The sequence below is a fragment of the Vitis vinifera genome, chromosome 13 (assembly GCF_030704535.1).
Source record: "Vitis vinifera cultivar Pinot Noir 40024 chromosome 13, ASM3070453v1".
Taxonomy (NCBI): domain Eukaryota; kingdom Viridiplantae; phylum Streptophyta; class Magnoliopsida; order Vitales; family Vitaceae; genus Vitis; species Vitis vinifera.
In genome coordinates this window covers 1,544,358-1,561,872 of record NC_081817.1, presented here as the reverse complement: position 1 = coordinate 1,561,872, position 17,515 = coordinate 1,544,358, and the positions used below count along the sequence as shown (strand labels likewise).

At 36.7% G+C, this 17,515-nt stretch overlaps 3 protein-coding genes across 3 annotated transcripts; 1 reads left to right on the top strand and 2 right to left on the bottom strand.

The window, feature by feature from the left end:
• Positions 1–145: 145 nt before the first annotated feature.
• Positions 146–8,501, bottom strand: LOC100250056 (transcription factor RF2b). Its single transcript, XM_002280144.5, has 4 exons — positions 6,942–8,501; positions 5,944–6,076; positions 1,217–1,301; positions 146–906 (listed from the first exon to the last, which is right to left on the bottom strand). Exons 1-4 carry the CDS (start codon positions 7,424–7,426, stop codon positions 530–532), a joined length of 1,080 nt encoding a protein of 359 aa, XP_002280180.1. The 5' UTR covers positions 7,427–8,501; the 3' UTR covers positions 146–529.
• A 342-nt stretch (positions 8,502–8,843) lies between these two features.
• On the top strand, positions 8,844–10,993 carry LOC100243283 (RING-H2 finger protein ATL74). The gene has a single exon (XM_059741608.1). The coding sequence runs from the start codon at positions 10,236–10,238 to the stop codon at positions 10,827–10,829; it is 594 nt and encodes a 197-aa protein (XP_059597591.1). The 5' UTR covers positions 8,844–10,235; the 3' UTR covers positions 10,830–10,993.
• Positions 10,994–13,335: 2,342 nt separating this feature from the next.
• LOC100255217 (chalcone isomerase-like protein 2) lies at positions 13,336–16,924 on the bottom strand. Its single transcript, XM_002280122.5, has 5 exons — positions 16,198–16,924; positions 15,954–16,037; positions 14,582–14,737; positions 14,117–14,343; positions 13,336–13,664 (listed from the first exon to the last, which is right to left on the bottom strand). Coding segments are annotated over exons 1-5 (630 nt in total). The 5' UTR covers positions 16,199–16,924; the 3' UTR covers positions 13,336–13,502.
• Between the last annotated feature and the right edge of the window lie 591 nt (positions 16,925–17,515).

Here is a 17,515-nt window from a genome sequence, read left to right as displayed (position 1 = left end):
TGCTTGATGCTAAAAACAGTAAATAGATTCCAATGATAAGAAAGAGAGAGATATGTTGTAGCCTTATCCAAGACCTGGGTTCATGAACGGTTTTTCAAAGTCTAACTACTGCAACAATGCAAACCATGGAATGATGGACAAGCAATGAAAAAGAGATGAACCCAGTACAACCTCAGTTCATGCATTTGAATAATTGAAGAAAATGAGTGCTTTTCTTGACAAGAAATCAAGTTTGAACATTGACAGATGGACAAGATACAAATGGGGTGCTTGGCATGAAAAGATGCATCCACCTCTTCAAGAACAAATATCCCCATATGACCCCCATACAGGAAAAGAATTCCAAATTGAACAAAGAAAACTCATGAATATTACAACAAAACCTGATGAAAGCTACTGAAGACCCAGTATCCCAATCCAATTAAAAGAATTAAATTGAAAAGAATAGTACCTTTCATTGTTGATAAGATGTCAGTCTATGAACAATCCAACAAATAAGGTTGCCATGACTAGATCAGCAAAGTTTAGATTAAAATGTGCTGCTGCTTTCACTGGCAGAAATGGATGGGCCTTCAGACTTCACAAGACTAGGGCCCCTGCTACTGATATCAAGCCCCTGCAATCGTCCAAGAGGATCCTGCTGCAACATATCTGAGAGGGCATTTGAGTGGGCTGCTCCAAGCAGAGGCTGGTGGTGGGTCAACATGTTAGATGGGAATGGATGGAACTGTGGCATTTGTATATTTTGGGACTCACTTGGTCCTGGTTGTGACTGGTGTGAGAAGAAAGAAGATTGAGTATATGGAACATGGTGCATTCCCAAATTGTATGCATCTGAGGAGGTCATTATTTCTCCAGTAGCAATCTTAAGCCTCTCTACTTCCTTCTTTAGTGCTTCATTCAGAGCTGTATTTTGAGAACAAAAATACAAGAATGTATAAGGTTAGCAATTTCCCCAGTATATCAGTAGAGCTGGAAAACAAAAAGCCAGGTTTCAAAAGTAACCTAAAACTATGATATGGAAGGAAATACATATGGGTTATAGTCGGCCAATCCATGGCACTTCACTTAGTAGATAACACATTAGTGACTTGTATAAAAGGCGGAAATGAACTTGACACACCTCCACCAAACATTTCCAAATATACACATGACACAAAGATTCTATTAAACAAGAGTGGCAATAATTTCAAAAGCCATAAATCATTGAACATACCATCACGTAGTTGAGCTTGTTGTTCCATAGCTTGTAACCTAAGCTTAAGCTCTGTGTTTTCAGTAGTCAGGCCAGTTGTGTCTCTCTATAAGAAAACAAAATAAGGCTATAGGCCTTTAGGTAGCTTATCAATAGAAAAAACTGGAAGCAAAATATATACAAAGAAAAAGATAACAAATCCAAAATAAGGGCAATCAAGTTATTTATTACAACTTTTTTATTTTATTTTATTTTTTATTTTTTTATCGATTTCCTTACTTGCTGAGGATATAAACACCAGATCAAATGCATAAGAAATGAAGGATTGATTATTAAGTCCTCTATTTAATTAGTTACCAACTCTTCACTAACACATCCAAATAACCTTCCTAAAAGGGGATTATAAATTAGGAAAAATGAGGATTTTGAGAATAGCTTTCAAAATGGGTTTGCTAAGGGACACAATGGCAAGAGTAGTAATTTTTCTGAAAGACTAGGGGCCTTCATCCCATGTATATATTTGGTGTTGAACAAACAATTTTCCGAAAAGCTTAAGTTTTAGAATTTGGACCCACAATGTATATCATGCACTCTAACACACTCCCTCATGTGCAACTCCATACCCACATGTGGAGAGACACAGACCCATACACAAACAACCACAATCAACCTCTTTTGAATTTACTTAATAAATTGAGGATATTAATATACAGTAGTGAGGTTCAAACATATGACCTCCCATCAAATGAGGCTTTTTTATGAGTAAGAGATTGTATTAATAAAACGCAAAAAGCGCACAAGAGTACACAAGTCATATATAAAGAGCACCAAGCAAAAAATAGAAAAGAGATAACAAAAAATACTCCTTTCCTCAACCATGACCCAACCAATCTGTGAAATCAACCATATGTGTATAACCTCCACCTATATATACCCTAGCCCATATAGAGAAATTGTTTTGGAATATATTTTTTAGCCTTTGATTGGACAATTTCTCATAATCAAAGTATCTCATATTTCTTTCTTTCCAGATTGTCTAGAAAATGCAAGGAGCAGCTCTCCAAGCCCTAATATGACTTCTCTCTATAAAAGAACCATGTCACCCTATGAGGGTCTCCTTAATTGACTCAGAAATAACCCATCGAACACCAAAAAAGGATAACACCAGCTACCATAATAATCTCGTCTTGTCACAATAAAGAAGGGGTCAATGAACTCTGATTCCTCTTTGCACAATGCATACTTGTTGGCCAAAATCCAACTTTTTTTTTTAAGTTGATCTAAATTCAGAACCTTTCCCCAACAAGCCTCCCAAGAGAAGAAACTGACCTTTGAAGGAATCCATGGGTTCTAAACTATCTTTAAAGGGAAAGGAATGGTTCCATCAGTCTCTAGCAAAGAATAAAGCTGGAGAAAGAAAACCCCTTTGTTACCTCTCTTCCAAACTATTCTATCCTCCTACTTCCGCTTTATTGATTGTCTTTGGAGTTTAGAAAGAAAACACTCCATGACACCCAACTCCCAATCATTCAAGTTCCTAACAAAACAGAAGTTCCAATTTCCTTCTCAATGTTCCCAAATATCGCCACCCATGGCTTTTTAGAATCAAATAAGGCAATAAGGACGAGAAAGTCTCACATATGGACTCCTCACTATACCACCTATCTTTCTAGAACTTCACTGTACTCCCATTGCCCACCGCAAAAGAAATCATTGAATTAAAAAGCTCCCACTACTTTCCAATCTCTTTCCAAAACCCAACCCTATAGGAATCTCTCACCACAATTGACCTCCATTCCCCTTCCTCTTCCCCAAACTTTCCTTCTATGATTTTTTTCGACAACAAATCTCTTTTACTAGCAAAACACCAACACCACTTACAAAGAAGGGCCTTGTTAAACAAAAAAAGAGAACGAACACCTAGCCCTCCTTTCGACTTTGCTTTACAAACAGTAGACCACTTGAGTAAATGTATTTTCTTCTCTAAGGCCCTTTCTCCCCACAATAAATCCCTTTGATACTATGTTGAACTACCAATTTTCCTAAAAGTTTAAGTGTTTAGAATTTGAACCTACAATGTATATCACACAATCTAACATTTGGCAAACCTAATAAGAAAATCCAATTGGCACCTTTAGTAGTGCTCCATAAAATCTTGTGCTTGTACTAAGAAAATTTCAACCTAGAATAGGTGCAATGAGAACATCATGAGATAAAGTTGGCCAAGATGATCATGTGTAGTGAAACCAATTGATGCTCCAATAAAGAGGATTGACTTGATTTACCTTCAAGGTTCTATAAGGATGGGAGGAATGCCAAAAAGAATGTGCAATTAACTAGGTAAGAAAAGATATGATGGCAGATGACTTACAGTTTGAATGGAAACATTCCCATGGGTAAAGCATAACAGGAAAGGATTTTTGAAGACATGAGACCATTTTTACTTTCTTTTCTATCCTTTTTGACAAGAGATATGTATGTATTCCTTTGATTTTGTTTTTTCCCTTTCTTGATCAAGTTGACATCCTAATATAGTAAGTGAAGATTTGAATTTTTTTTTTTTTTTTGATAGGTTTGTAAAGATTTGAAACTTAAATTTTCTTTATACTTCTTATTTCAACTTAAAAATGGAAGCATTAAATAAAAAAAGCTTTGGTATACGCAAGTGGTACATGGTTGAAGAGTCATCATCCTAATTTATCATTATGATTATTACTTCCAAGTTCAAACATGTAAAAAGTATAGCCAATGTAATAATTTTGGCCACCTAGTGTTACAGTTTTGTTGAATATGATGATTTTATTTTCAGCAAGGATGAAAATGTTGGTTTTTATGGATTTATTGGTAGTTAGATTTCACGGATATATCAGACAATATTGACGGAAATTTTGACAAAAATATCAATGAGATAAAAATTAATGAAAACTCATAAAAATATTAGGAAAAACTAAAAACATGATAAAAGAAACAATAATACATGCATTGAAGTTTTGTTGAAAAAAAAATAATATATGTATAATTTTTGTGATATTCGATAATAATATATAGAACTTAAAATACATTTTATAGATATCTATCTAATTTGAATGTATTCAAATATACACGAGAAATGGTTGTATGATTTTTAAAAATATTTATAATTTTATTTATTTTTTATTTTCAAATTTATATTTATCTTGTATTTAATTAATATAAAAAAAATAAAGAAAGACTCATTAAAAAAACTATGATAACGATTTTTATATTTAATCAGTGAAATCCTTGAATATAAGATTATAAAAGTTAATTTATTATTATAATATTTTTTATTTTGTAGAAATGTATTAGAATGTGTATTTAGTTCTAGAATAAATTTAGTATATATATTATAGTAGCAACTATATACTTAAAGGACATGACAACCAAGTGGCCGAGGTTGTTTTTGTTAAACTTAGGGTTAGGGGTTTGAGTCCCAGCAGTGTTTAGAAAATTTTTGGGAGTTTGACCCACCCATTGGCCAACCAAAAAATCCGGATTTACTGGGAGAAACCCGAAATATCACGGACAATCCCAAAATATTGGTGAAAAAGACTGAAATATTGGTCAAAGTTAAAAAAAATCAGCAAATTAGATATTTCCATTGAAATTATCTCTTTTCTCAACAATTGATGTTTCTGTAAAATACAGAAATTATACTACTGTACACTGAGCTTCTTTTTCTCCTCCAGCTTTTTTCCTTGTCTTTTGTGAAAGGATTAGTACTTTGCTTTTGTTTGGAGGCAAAACTAGTTTCTATATTTGAAGCATATGTGTTGACCGGATATGGACGCAGTTGTTCGGCATGGTGTAAGCTCCACTGATAACCGAAATTTCGGCGGAAAATATCTCCAATATTTCCCAAAATTTCCATCGATGGTTTTCAGGCATCGAAAAATTGTGGTTTCTCAGTCATTCCTTGGGACCTTAATCTGACCAAGACTGGTTTCAAAACGATGTATGTCTTTTGGGCTCAACAGTTCAGTTCTCTATCATATTCAAATCCTTTATTTTATTCTTCATTTTTTTTATATTCCTTTTGGATTTATGGGAACCTCAATATGCTGTGACACCATCTTTACCAGTTTCTTTAATATCTCCTCCTGCCCATTTCCTAAATGACCCAAAGCCTAATTGTTACACCATGAAATCTTGTTCCCAAAGTCCATCCACTATAATTAGTGCCCAGTCTTCAAAAATCTTGCCAAGTGAGAAAAGTAAAAGGTAATTGTCACCCAACCTAATACCTATTGAAACAAAGCCTAGTCTATGATTGGTCTATAGTTGACAATACACTCAAATAGGGGCCAATAAATTCAGGACTTTAATCCTCATTGAATTATTAATCCCACTGGGACCAGCTGTAAGTTGGAAGAGGGGACCAGCTGTGGTAAAAGAAGAAACAGCTACAAACCAATTTTCAATGGCTTTATCCAGAATGCAGGAACATGCAGTATCAAAAATGAAAACAGGAGAGGGAACAAATGATGTTTTCCAGCAATTAATGTGAAACCTGCCCAATCAAGAAGCTTGGCCGAGTATTCAGAATAAGATAGAATTTTTTAAGCATGTCATACACAGATAGAAGTTGTCATCAAGAAAGTGGTAAAAAAAACACATAACTATCACAGATTCACAGCCAGGTTTCACTGTAACACAGGTAACAAAAACCACATTTCTGTGAAACATTTAAGTAGGCACAAAACAAGTTAGAAAAGTGCTCAAACAAAAACCTGGAAAAGCGTGAGTTGTGCAGAAAGAGTGGTTGCTTCTGTTTGAAGGGTCTGGACTTTTCTTTCAAGCTCTAATATGTACCGAGCCTTCCTCTCTTTTGAGCGAGCAGCAGATTGCCGATTTGCCAGAATCCTGTACAGAACATTTAATTTAGGGGAGAAAACTTTACAAAACACAAAGCCATATATCATTTTAGGATACAAGTGAATTGAATTTATCAAGAGAATCCCGTTTGTGCTTTGGAACAAAACAAGCTTAAAAAATGGATAACATTGCAAGCTTTGCAATAAGCTAATTGCAACCACCACAACAACACCATCACACCACACCAACACCATCTGTACGGACCCCTCTAAAACCTGATGACATTAACAGAGAAACCCAATTGACTTAGAATAGCCATTACACCATGGCGTCAACCAAGAGTCAACCAAAGTGCATTTTAGAGTTTGCTTAAAACTATGAAGCAACATTTCCTTTTGTAGAGACCATTTAGCATTTCGAGAAGCCAACGGACCCCCACACCACTTACCATTACATTTGCAACGCAAGTATATACCTACTTCATCCATTTCGCCACTAAAGCAATTTGCTTTCTTTATTTTTCGTCTTTTAACGCAAAAGTAACTTTCAATTATGTTTGTAAACAAAAAATATTTCCTTTCTCCCTTTTCCTTTCCATGTTTGCTTCTCCGCCATGCTCAAAGGCATGTTATGTAATTTCTTTTTTGCAAAATCAGGGGCATCTGTGCTATGTGTTTGTTTCCAGGGAATATGCTCAATCTATGTAGCACTACTCGTAACATATGTGCAGTATAATCATAATGTTAGGCATTATAATCCAATATCATGAGCATTTGCTTTCCATCAAACCAAAAAAAGTCAGAATTCATACAAAAACATCAACTATCACAACATCATCACCAGTAATTCAATCAAAAAAGAATATAATTAAGACACGAAATGAAACAAATGGAGAGAGTAGAGTGATCCAAACCTCTTGGCTCGCTTCGGATCGAGCGTCCAAAGCTCAGCGAGCTTATCTGGAGCCATTGCCTTCTTGGCCTCTATAGTGTCCACAAACAGACTCTCCCCTCTCGACATTGACGAGCCGTCCACCGAATTGCTGTGCCGGTGCCGAGGCCTAGAGCTCTTCTCTCCGTCGCCGCTCTCCGCAGCCAAACCACCGCCGGCATTGTCGATCCGGGCGTCCCCTTCGGGCCTGGATCCGAACTTGTCGATGTCAATGTATGTGCAGAAGAGATCGTCCTCGGATCCCATTTCCTCAAAGCTCGCCGAGGGAACGTCGAAGGGATCGGAGACGAGATGTAGGTCTTCCGGGATCCGGAAATTGACCTCGGAGTGTGCCCGCCGGTGGTGACCTCCCCGGAGGGAGGTGGCCGTGTTTGGAAACGACGTCGAGGGAGGCTGGTGAGCATTATGGGAGTGAGAGATAGGGTTAGGGTTTGATGGATCTTGCATGATTGCATCTGCAGAGCTCACTGCGTTTGACTCCAAAACGACGTCGTTACGAGAGTGCTTCTTCCTGTTCTCTCATGGGACCGTCGTGCTCATGGAACATCAATGATTAATGGCACGTTGAGAGGGAAGACTTTACCCCTTTCTTAGCAGAACAAATGGTTTTATTATGTCAAGGGCATATTCGTATTTTCATAAATAATAAATCTAAAATCCATAAAAAAAGGAAAACCGTTTTTAAAAAGAATTCTTACAAAAATTCTGTTCGAAAATGGAAAGTAATTTCCTAATTTAATTCTCATAAAGTTAAGGAGGTGTTAAATAAAACTTATTACTTAATAATTTAAATTGATTTTCAGTCAAATTATATTTAAATTATCGACATAAAATTTATTATTTAATTCTTATTTTAAGTATTAAAATTGTTTGATAAAATTAAGTTAAAATTTATTTTATACCATCAAATTGACATATTTATCCTTATAAATTATAATTACAGTAAATGAGGTTGAATACCAATTGAAGTTGTCTAATAGCAATAGAGATCATAAAGGTAATTAGGATAAATAAGGATAAAAATATAAAATAAATATGTTAACTTAAGAATAAGTTAAAATTTAAAGTTATTTTTTGCTTTAAATTATTTTATCAAATGAATCTAATTTACATAATTACTTAAATTGAACTATTAAGTCACTTTAAATTATTAAGTTAATTTACCAAACACCTACTTACTATACAACTTATTTATAATCTAAAAATTTTCAAATATTTCTTTATATTTTCAAGTGTAGCTTAAAATACATTACAAAAAATAATTTAAAATATATAAAATTTGATATAAAAAATAACATGTTTTAAAAAAAAAATACCCAAATTATTTTCTAAATTATAAAATTGATTTTTTTTTTCTAACAATTCTTTAAAATATAAAATCAAATTCTAATTTTAAAAGCATGTTTAATTATTATTATTATTATTATTATTTTTACATAGAAAATGGTTTAGGAAAAATTATTATTTTTAGAATAAATTTGAGATATTTTTGGGTATTTGTTGTAGATTATTCTAAGAAAAAAAAAATACATATGTTATAATTGAGGAATAAATGTTTTGAGGGGGACACAACATGTATTCTAAATCATATTTTCACCAACTAGGCTTGACCACAAGACATCAAGCAATTAACAACCACCTTCCCAAACTTCCTTATCCTAATGAGACCTAGACACATCAATAAGTGGTCTATCTCTTATGGGGATAAGGTGGGCACTAGATGGTTTAGAATGAGATCTAGATAAATCCCACATCGATTTTGAACAAATCACTTCACCTAAAATGACAAAGATTGAGGCTTGCCAAGCCAAGTGAGAGTAATAGAAATTGGGAAGGGGAGGGCATTCAAAATTTGTGTGATTGGAAGTTGATATGAGATGAGGATGATGAGAAAGGGGACGTTATTGGGAGAGATTAGGTAATGGTCATGGCACTAATGAACTAGTGGGGTTTAGATGCAGGACCATGTCAAGGCCAGCCTCCCCATCCTATGTAGGTATGCCAATAATTTCTCACCATGAAAGCCATGTTTCTTGACCTCCATCCTCCCAAAATAATCAGCTTTGGGTTCTTAGTGATGTTTGAACTAAGATCCTGAAAAAAAACAGTCCAAAATGTTACCTTTCACTACGAGGGATCGAACGGTGGACATTGGCCTAAACTGATAGAACAAATGACTTCACCTTTTTGCAATAAAAGGATGAGTGCAGGAGTGGGGGAAGGATTTGGTGCTGGGAATAAGCATTTTTTTTTGAAAAATTAATTGTGATTAGGTGGGATCAGGTACCATAATCCAAATTGTAAGGCACTCTTTTCATCTGCTTGATTCTAATGTTACCTCCCCTTGTGTCAAATCCTTCAATAATAAAGGAAAGAGAGGAGACCAAACACTAGGCTTACTATCAATTGGTATCTTCCTATCTGTATGCCAGTGCCCTTTGCCACGTCCATAGACTACAAGCACTTCCATAAACCCCCCAACAGATGCAGACAAACACCATGGCCATCGCATCTCTCTTTGCATCACAAAAATCAGCCCTCTATTGAAGGAAGTTTCCGGTAAATCGCGCTATAAAACTCAGCAGGTTTCACTGGTCTGGTAAGGCTGAGTTCTGGCTCTCTCAGTTGGCATGGTTGTTGTTTGCTTTTGTTTCCTTGTTTGGTCCTGATCTGATGAGGAACATGATTCAGTTGGGCTTAGATAGGAGGAAGAACTTCTGGGATCTGAGGGAAAGTGGAATAGTTGCAGATTAGGATAATTATTACCCTTTAAACACTATTCATTCCTCTCCTTCCTTATCTTTGCGACCAAGAGGATGCTTTTTGGATGTCTTTATCTAGTAGGAATCCTGCCAGACACTGCCTAAACTCAAAAGAGCCGTCTCCCTCCTTAGCTGAAAGCAGATCAGGAATAAGCAAAAGAAAGCCACTTCAATTTTTTTTTTTGCCTTCCTTAAAGCATCAAAGCCCATGAAACCTAGTCTGTAGATACCAGCCTGGGGAGGAAATTCAAGACCAAGGTGAGACATAACGAGGCAGCAGACAAATTTTCTGACCCCATGATGACTGAAATGAATTCCCTTCTTTCGATCTCCTTTGTCGTTCGATTCACCGTCAAAACAAGGTGGAGCAATGGGGTTTCAAGCCTATTTGCATAAAATCATCAGGGAGGTTCAAAAGGTCTTCAAGAGGGTGCAGGTAGTTTGAATCCTTTTACTGGTTTTCAAGGTCGAGAAGTTGGGAGAGCAGTATAGCAATGGTGTCTCTTCAGAATCGTCCTCATCGTCTACTTCTTGACACAGACCCTGGTGCATCTCCAAACGTTGGAAGCAGGATGCGAAGCTCCTACACAAATGAGGCGAATTTTGATACCAACATGGTGATCATCCTAGCAGCCTTGCTCTGTGCATTGATATGTGCCCTTGGACTCAACTCAATTGTTCGCTGCGCTCTAAGATGCAGCAGGAGGCTTGCTTTTGAGACCGCAGATGAGACTGCCGCACGTCTAGCTGCAACAGGCCTCAAGAAGAGTGCGCTACGTCAGATTCCAGTGGCTGTATATGGCTCAGGGACAAACATCCCTGCCACTGACTGTCCTATTTGCCTAGGAGAATTCGAGCAAGGGGATAAAGTTCGAGTGCTCCCTAAATGTCACCATGGATTCCATATGAAGTGCATAGACACATGGCTGGTGTCACACTCATCTTGTCCAACTTGCAGGCACTCACTGCTAGAACACCCACCAGCTTCTGATGCAGTGGATGTGCATGTGGATACTGGAATTAGGCATCCTGGAAATGCACCAGGAGGGCAGCCTGATGTTTCTGTAGGTGTTGATGGGGAGATTTGATCCTGGTGCAATACTTACAAACAAATACTTGTTCTTGATTTTTTATTTTAATCGGGTATTTTAGTTTGTTTATGTAATTAGGCATAGAGAACTGCAATACCAAATGGAAAGATTCTGAGGCAAATCTGTATACGCTTATTGGGTTAAGAGGTTTGTTTTCTGCAGATTTGATGATAATGGAACAGGAACTAATCGAAAACCAAACTACTTATAGTAATACAGTTGAGAAGGGGTTCTTGCATAAGCACCAAATCAAACTGCCTGCTTTCTAATATCATAAAAAATACTCGAAATGGAATGAAGCTTTTGAAGGGGGCCAAGATGGAAATGAACTCGAGAAAGCAGAACAGTCTACATCCTAAAGGAATAATGCAATTTCAGAACCACACATTCTCAGCCTGGGTGATTACCCCATGCAGCTGCCACCCACATAGTCCTTTGTCAAGTTCTTTGAACAGTATGGTTCCTTGTATCACCACCTCAAAAGTTCAGTTCAAGGGATCTGATTCCATGGCTAATCACTAGCAAATCGGTTTAGGGGGCAAAAAAAATTTCATTCACAGGATTATTTTAAGCATCCATTAATATGGGCAATGAGCAGATTTGTGTCTGCTTATAAGATGTCCCTGGGGCAGTGCATATGATGGTCAATTCCTGCAACCGATACCTAAATAGCAATGCAGCCTAGGGCAACTTCTGGAAAACTGCAGTTGAAAAGAACAGGAAAAGGGAGTCTTGCTCTAGCTATGCCTCTAGTTTTCATGGTTCCTAGCTCATGGTTTCATTTGAACAAGCCACTTTAGTGGCTTGAAAGTCATGGTTTTGGACCTAGAAGAGAAACCCAGACGACAATGTATTCTACTTTACACATCAAGTACTAAAAAAATGTTGATCCTTTTGTCTATATGTCAGTGAACATGGAACCTAGCCTAGCCCGCTCTTAAGAAAAAGTGAAGGAAAAAAGATAGAAAACAACTACAGTTCACCACCACTAGTTTATTAACCAAAGGTGATTAATGAGTGGATTCTACTTTTTCTCATGTTTGATTTGATGGGGCATGTGGAGATGAAGCATATGGAACACAAGGAACCAACCATCATTTTATGCTCATAGAATGGAATCTCAAAACTCTTTTGTTTCCCTCTTTTCTTCTTTGCTTTTACTTTTTCCAGGCCTACTAGCCCCACAATCAAGTTCATACATTCATTCACAATATGGACACAATGCCTAACTGCTATTTGAAAGGGTTATTTTTACAAGCATCCTTCATCATTGGACCACGCCCCCTTTGTCCCTGACTGATTGATACCTACCCAGGAGATTTTTCTAAATCAATCGGATTATGGCAAAGAAATTTTCTACTTTTTTGGTGAGTGTTGATGATGACTGGTGGGAAGGGAAGTCATGTTTTGATCCTTCTAACAATATGCCCACTAAAATGTTATGGTGACACTAGGCCTACGTTGTACAAGGATGCAAGTCCCACAATGGTACAAAATCTGCCATGGATACATGCACACAATCATGGTAAGAAAGCTAATTGTAAGAAGCAGAGTCAATGGAGGATCACATTCAGAGATAGTTCAATGAGAATCTTTCAACATTTTTAGCAACTAGACAGATTTCTGCCCTTAGATTACTTGGTAAAGCTAAGGACAAAAGGTGGAGAGGTACACCCATACTCATAGTTAGACTTGAATCCAACAGAGGACATGGTTTCTTATAGATCAGAAGTGGTAGTACTTTCAGCAATTGGACACTCTGCATAAATGCCCATCTTCCTGTGCTCTTAGTTTTTTAAGATGGGAAATGAGAAGAAATTCTGAAATACTTAACAATTATAAAGAGTTCTGAGTTCAAAGTAGGCAAGACAGAGAAGGCTTATTATTTATGGAGCAGCATAGAAAGTAAAGCCATTAAGGAGAAGAAATTCCAAAATACTTGAAACAAATATGATGAACCAGACAAAACTTCCAATCCAATCCTCATAGCAGACAATCAATCACACTCTGCAGAAAAAACAAATTAAGATATACCATGAAGCACGCAAGCAGGTATCATATGATTGTTAGAATGACTGATCAAAGAGAAATGATAGGAAATAAACAAATGTTATTACTGAAAATAGCCAGTGGGATAGGAGACTTTTCTACTGTAATGGCAAGGAGCTTTTCCTTTGGTTAGTACTGAAAATGATAAGTGGAGAGGGGTGTTCAAGTTCAGAATTTGGACCTTAGATTTACTGGTGGAGTTTAGGACAAATGGTGGCGGTACATCTATACTCATGTTTAAATCGAGCAAAGATGATTCCTTACATCTTAGGAGGAATTGAGATCATATGCTTCTAACAAGGATATGGTTTTTGATGAATTAAAATGGCAGGGTACATTCCTGTTTCTCTTGATTCATGAAGCCAGCATACAATTGCCCCATCTACTTATGCTCTTGGTTTTCTGTGAGGGTGTGGGGTAAAGAAAAGAAATTGTGAAATACTTGAAAGAATCATGAGGAATGAATTCTGAGTAAGGGGTGGGCAATACTCAGAAAGATGCTATATTAATTTATTAAGAAGCATAGAAACCAAAGCTCGTACAAGGACAAACTTCCAAAGGTCCTAGCACACAAACAAACTAAGATGAAACATACAGCCCATAAGTAGACAGCATCTCTGTTCATTTGGACAACTCTGTTGCAAGGGTGTTGGCTAAGGCCGAGATGGTTGTAGGAGACACTCCCCTTGTTCCACCCAAGTACCATTTCTTGATCATCTCAACAACGTTTGCATTCTCTACGGTGATCTTTGACTCCTCTTTTCCTTCAGTTGCAAATACAATCTGCCCAGTCACACCAAAAATAAATTTTACAAAAGAAAATTAGAGAACTTCAATAGGTTTCACTTCATCAAAGGGGCCCCGCCAAATGGATGGGTATCAAACAAAACTTCAGATTTATCTAAGAGAGCAAACTGTGAGTGACATTACACCAGCAAAATTTCATGCCAAGGTCCTTTCAAGTGTGGGCAAAAATTCATCTCATCTCTTCAAATGATAGCTCAAATTTTCGTAACAGGAGCTCATAAATAATTCCCAAAAAATTTTATGGACTCTTGTATTAGTATTCGAACTGTGAATAAAAGCATGATATGGAGAAGTCAACATCATAACCTCTCGGTTATAATATATATTTAAGTAAAAGACTACCTCATGCAGAGTTCTAATATAGGGCGAGAAAGAAAAGCTGTGTTAATTACTTCAATGACCCAATGTTCTTATTCCCTAATCATTACCTCAGCAGTGCATGAAGTTGCAGGAAAATGGAACGTAATGATGGAATCTTTCTTGAAATATTTAGATTGGAAGAACTCAACAACTTTCTCCAAAGCTTCCTCCTCCTCTTCTTCATATTTGTCATCTGCTGCCAATCGGTCCCTGACTGCACTCTCTAGCTGCACCCCGTACTGTGAACCCTTGATCTCCTTGATCACCACAATTCTCAAAAACTTCTCTCCAGGAGCTGCATTAACCATAAAAAAGGGTTCCTCTATCATGCATAAGTCAAAAGGGTCGAGATTTTGCATTCACATCAGTTACTTATTTCTAGGGAAAGTCGCCTATTGCAAATATAATGGCAAGTCAGAAGAAATATATTGATGAAAGAATCCGACTCTCTTATTTCATGAAGTGGGGATTGTTAACCATGGCCGTGAGTTGGAGATCAACAAATTATAAACTTTGAACAGAGATAAATTTACCTGAAATAAGAGCCTCAAAGAAATCATCATTCTCTGCAAGCTCCTTTCCAGATTTACCCTTCCATGGTTGCAGATGGCCCACAATTTCAGGTTCCAAGTAAACTCCAATTGCTGTGAACTTGATCTGGAGAAAGTGAATCTCAATGTCAGTAATTCCTGTTGCACATCACCAAGATTAGTCATTAGTGACAGTGTGACACATTCTTTTATTCATTTTAATCCGAAGCTATTTCATTTCCTAAGTAAAAAAAAAATGTTCTTCTGCAATAGACCATTGTGACAGTCGGGTTTAGTATAATACCTTCATTCAGTAAAAACTGAACAGAAATCACAAAATTTGTGCAGAAATCAGAAACAGAAGAGAAGGATGTGCCAAACAGTTCTCTTTTGAAAACTTCTTTTACCCTTGAAATTGGAAGTGCTTCAAATTGGAAATATCCACTTATTTAGCATGATTTTTTTAATAGGACAATAAAGTGGAGTTGTTTGATTAAATCACTGCCTGCAGAAAGTAGAGGAAAGCCAAAACAGGAAAATGGGATATCTTATCATTAAGAAGGGGATGTGGTGAAACAGAGCACAGTGGTGAGAAGGAAATTGTATGATTACATACAAGGGTTTAGGTATAAGTTATTCCAGCCTAAAATTGAACAAGCAAGTGTTATTATGTGAGTGGTAATTATAATTTAAGGACTCCACTTATGGTTTTTCCAACATTGACACATCCAACAATCTTAAAAGCTTCCCACACTGGCTAAAGTGCCAAAACTGCACGGTTCGGGGATTCCTCTGTTTTCGACAAAAGGTAGGTTTCAAGCAAGCTGATTCCAACACAACGAGGAAGAGAATCAACTTCCAGTGCAGTTGGAACCTAATAATCTTGTTAAGATTAAATAAAGACTAGGGCCCTGTTTGGGTCAACAATGGAAAAGAAAATTCTTTCTTTGTTTCTAAGGAAAATTAGGAAAAGAAAAACATTATGGCAGTCAGGGAGAACAAAGAAGACATTTTATAACTCCCCATTTTCCGTTTAGTGAGTGAAGAAAGTTGTAAAGAATGGAAAATAAAGCACAAACTTATATTTTACCTTTTTTTTTTTTTTTTTTTTTTTGTCTTTGCTTTCACTCACAATCCCCATGCCTAACAGAACCCAGAGGGGAAAAAAAAATCTTTTTCTAAAAGCAATATGCTATCTTCTACCTCTCTGATTTCCTCATTCCTTCTGATACTATGTTAAGCTATGCCCTAATCACTTCAAAAGTTTAAACTTTTAGGTAATCAGCCAAAGATGATATAATTGACACAAACAATCCCAAATCCACTACTATTGGATACTGTTAAACAATTTAAGGGAAATAGGGAAGTGGCTTACCATAACCCAGAAGGCATAATGGCTTGGCCGTTGTGATCTGAGGAGGAAAAGGGATCTCATCCACCATCACCATTTCAGTTCCCACTGCAAATCCCACAAGAAATCAAAACCCTAGACTCAATCAGAAGATAAGAAAGGACCCATCTCATTTGCCAAATATACGACATGGGTGCTAGAAAAACCAAGAAACAACTATGAAAACAACAATTCCCAGAAAGAAAATCAAGAGAAAGGGGCCACTTACTGGTTGAGGATTTGGGGGAGGACTGCAGAGATGGTGAAGAAGCAGAAGAAATGAGATGTTGAGAGAACTGTCACAGAGAAAAATGAGGGTGCAGCTGATATTTAAGCCCATCTCTTCTTCTCTTTGCATGGCGTGCTGTTACAGCTACCACTCTACGATCATTCAATCTTAGCCAATGTGGTAGGTAGGGGAAGCTGAAGAGCTTGTGATATATCTTATTTTCCTCCTCTTGACTTGCAGTTTCTTTCAGTTGCTTCCACGCAAAAAGTCTCGAATTCCCCATTCTGGGTTCTCTCTTTCATTGCCAAATTCAACAGAATTCATTCTCAATTGTTGAATTTTGAGATAAAATATTATTACATCATGTGATTGTATCTGTGAAGAAATAATTCATCTGATGTTGAAAATGAAAAAGATTTTGTCATTGGGTTTAGGGGATATCAGCTGCCCACGTGTCTGGTGTCTAACCACCCCATGCTACCTAACCCATTCATGGGTTCTAGGTGGGGCTTTGTGCCTACAATTACTTTCTGAAAGGAACACTGAAATTTCCTAGAATTTGGAGGAAAAAAGCAAAGGGTATTTAAATACTAGATTAGAACCATTTTAGTCTTGTTAATGAAAAAAGTCAATAAACTCTTAAAGTTCACTTTCTAATCACAACCCAGATTAGGGTTTTATTGTGGGATCAAAAACAAGTTTTTGGTTCATAATCAGGATCGCTCATAGGTCTCTTTTACAAGGGGGTATGAAAGTGGGTCTGTCTCCACAACGCTAAAATTTTGTGTGGCCTGTTATTGACTAACCCTACACTGGACGCAGGCCCTAGTTGGGGTTTAAGAGTTTATAGTAATTAAAATGGGAATGGAACAGCAGTGCTGCAGGCCATTCTGCATATTTTGGTCAAGTCCAGGGACATGGCTGATATGTTGCTGCTACACTCTTGTATCTTCACCATATCTGTATCAGAGGACCAGAAAGGACAAATATATATATATATTAAATATTTTATTATTCCACTGTTTTGGTTGGAATACCTTTAACAATTAATAGGAATAAAGAAAATTGATATAATATCATAACTTAATTTAATGAGAGGTCTTATATTTGAACTCCGTAATTTGTATTTCTCCATCTGTTTGATAGTTCGTTATTAAATCCAAATCCTTCAACAATACTCTTACGGCTAATGGAGAATTTTCTATAAAGCTAAACCTTAGTAGAAGTGAAACCATTATCTATGGTTATGTTGTCTCTTCTCATAGATCATCATTGAAGTTTAGAAGACTAAATGAACAAAATCAAGTTGTCCCATTAA